Source organism: Nycticebus coucang, chromosome X (assembly GCF_027406575.1).
Source record: "Nycticebus coucang isolate mNycCou1 chromosome X, mNycCou1.pri, whole genome shotgun sequence".
Taxonomy (NCBI): domain Eukaryota; kingdom Metazoa; phylum Chordata; class Mammalia; order Primates; family Lorisidae; genus Nycticebus; species Nycticebus coucang.
Window position 1 is genome coordinate 157,674,133 of NC_069804.1, and position 2,921 is coordinate 157,677,053.

General features: G+C 46.5%; 1 protein-coding gene across 1 annotated transcript; it reads left to right on the top strand.

Moving 5' to 3' along the window:
- The first annotated feature begins 339 nt into the window (after positions 1-339).
- On the top strand, positions 340-2,194 carry LOC128578219 (HAUS augmin-like complex subunit 4). The gene has a single exon (XM_053580755.1). The coding sequence runs from the start codon at positions 804-806 to the stop codon at positions 1,389-1,391; it is 588 nt and encodes a 195-aa protein (XP_053436730.1). The 5' UTR covers positions 340-803; the 3' UTR covers positions 1,392-2,194.
- The last annotated feature ends 727 nt before the right edge of the window (positions 2,195-2,921 follow it).

Below are 2,921 nucleotides of genomic sequence, written 5' to 3' on the forward strand. Positions count from 1 at the left end.
AGTTCACTTATAACTGGCAAAGTAGCAGCTCAGTTTTAAGTGACATAATGGTGATGATAAGAATCCCAAGCAAGGGCGGCGCCTGTGGCTCAGTCAGTAAGGTGCTGGCCCCATATACCGAGGGTGGCCCGTTCAAACCCAGCCCCGGCCCAACTGCAACAAAAAAATAGCCGGGCGTTGTGGTGGGCGCCTGTAGTCCCAGCTACTCGGGAGGCTGAGGCAGGAGAATCGCGTAAGCCCGAGAGCTGGAGGTTGCTGTGAGCTGTGTGAGGCCACGGCACTCTACCTAGGGCCATAGAGTGAGACTCTGTCTCTACAAAAAAAAAAAAAAAAAGAATCCCAAGCAAATCAAGTGGCATCTGGGGATCTCTGCTCACCTGCAAAAGGGATGGAAATACTTCAACAAGTGTGCAGCAAACAGCTTCCTCCTTGTAACCTGAGTGAAGAGGACCTGTTACAGAACCCATACTTCAGCAAGCTGCTTCTGAGTCTCTCACAGCATGTGGATGAGACTGGCTTAAGCCTCACTGCTGGCAAAGGAGTAGGCTCAGGTATGAAAGGAAGTTCGACTGCATAAGACAACATGGGTAAGGCCTGAGATTTTATAGAGAGTCATTCAAGAGCTGCTTGTAGATTACTATGTGAAGACACAAGACACAAATTTAACTTCTGAGGATAAAAAGTTTCATGAGACCCTTGAACAACGGCTACTTGTGACTGAACTGACACGGCTGTTAAGTCCTAGCCAAGAGAAGGAAATACCTCCATTGCTAGAGCTGGAGAAAGCAGACCTTCTGGAACTCATGCCACCCTCAGAGCACTTTGTGTGGGTGAGAGCTCGACTCCAGCTAGAAGTGGAAGAGCAACTCCAAAAGAAATGTTTCACTCTGCTTTGCTTCCATGATCCCAATTCAGATTCTGACAGCGAAACCCTGAAGGCAGCAAAGGAGTGGAAATTGACAGAGGTCTTGGCAGGTGAGAAGCAGCAGTGCCAAGATGCCAAGAGCCAGCAGAAGGAGCAGATGGTGCTTCTGGAAAAGAAGAGGGCCACGTATTCTCAGGTGCTTCTCTGCTGCCTCACCTTGCTACAGAGGCTTCTTAAGGAACACCGGCTGAAGACCCAGTCTGAGCTAGACTACATTAATGCCCAGTGCCTGGAAATCAAGTGCAGTGCCATGATCCTTAAGCTGAGGAAGGAGGAACTAAAGATTTTGTCTGACACTTACACTGCTGAGAAAGTGGAAGTTCACCGTCTCATTAGGGACCATTTGGAGGGAGCCATTTGCCTACAAGAGCAAGACATGGAAAAGTCAAGACAGGTTCTGAACACCTATGAGGTTCTTGGGGAGGAGTTTGACAGGCTGGTAAAAGAGTACACCCAACTCAAGTAGGCAACCGAGAACAAGCGCTGGGCCCTCCGGGAGTTCAACAAGGCATATCATTGAGTGCTGGCAGGGCCAGGAAACATGGCTCCTACACAGCCACTGCCTCCTACTCTCCCTTCTAACAGGGCCATTTTCACCTGGGGCTGCCTTCATCACAAGGGAGTGTGGAGATGTTTGCTTCAAATGGCAGTCATTTAGGTACCCTCCTGGTTTCTCTTGTCTACAATGACCGAACCCCTTCTAGAAAATGTAGCAAGCAGATTTATATGATTTTATGCATAGTTTCTCAGTGTCAGCTCTATATTGTATTTGATTACCTCCTGAATAAAGTGATGATATTATATTAAAAAAAAGGTTTTAAGGAGGGAGTTAGGGAGGGAGCTGATTTTAAGGATCTTTTCACATTCACATCAAGCTGTCCAAACCTAGTACACCACATTTCTCACTGTATAGTTCTGCCAACTGGAAAGGTCCTATGATACTGATTCTTCAACATCTAACATGAAAACTAGAATTCTAGAATTGTCCAGTATTTTCCCGTTCCTGGCAATGACATCTTAAATTGGGGTCTATGAGTCTAAGACTCACATAAATGAACCAAAATTTAGGACACATATTCTGCTAAGTACCAAGTGTATTCATTGTCAGGGACAATTAAACATGCTAAAACATCCAGGATATATGGCTGCTGAAACTACAGCCCTCTCAATGACTCTAATATTCAAAGGATTCAAATAGTTCATCCTCAGAGGTTTTATATAAAAAATAGTAATAGCATAATTAAATCTGTCTTTAAAACACACAATTCATTGCCAAATCTACTGAGCAGGTGAAAAGGCCTCAGTGATGCCTACGGTCACTGGGATTTGAGAAGTCCCGCTCCCGGGAGTGCCGAGCCCTTTTATGCCTGTGGGATTTGTCTCGGCTCTTACTTCTGCTTCTGTGACTATGTCCTTCAGAACGCCCACTGTTCCGGCTAGAATGTCCATCGGAGCTTCGCCCTCTGTCCTTATCCCTGTTTTTTTTTTTTTTTCTTCTCTTGCCTCTTTCCTGCTTGAGGACTTGTGTTCATGCTTGGGTTTCTCCTTCCTCAGCTCCTTCCTCAGGTCCTCTGCTGCACCATGGCAGGTGGTCCTGACCTCGGGGGAGCCTGAGCAGTGCTTCCATCTCTCCCTGGACTCTGGCTTCTGAACTCTCTCAGTGTTCTTGCTGCTGAGCTTCTTAGGGCCTGGGTCATCCTTTTCCTTTGCTGCCTTGCTTCTGGGCAATGAAGAAGAGGAGGACTGCTTTGCATTTATTTCCCAGTCAGTTTTCACCTTTTCTTTCTTTCCTTTTTTTCAAGAGGAAAAAAAGGAGAGGGGCAAACAATAAGAAAAAGTTAAAGAATTCCTTCAATACAAGTTCCATTCTTGGCTTGGTGCCTATAGCTCAAGCAGCTAGGGCTCCAGCCACGTACACTGGAGCTGGCGGGTTCGAATCCAGCCTCGGCCCACCAAACAACAATGGCAACTGCAACAAAAAATAGCCGGGTGTTGT

Excerpts from the sequence above, each read along its gene's own strand:
- LOC128578219 (XM_053580755.1), top strand. The coding sequence starts at position 804 with ATGCCACCCTCAGAGCACTTTGTGTGGGTGAGAGCTCGACTCCAGCTA.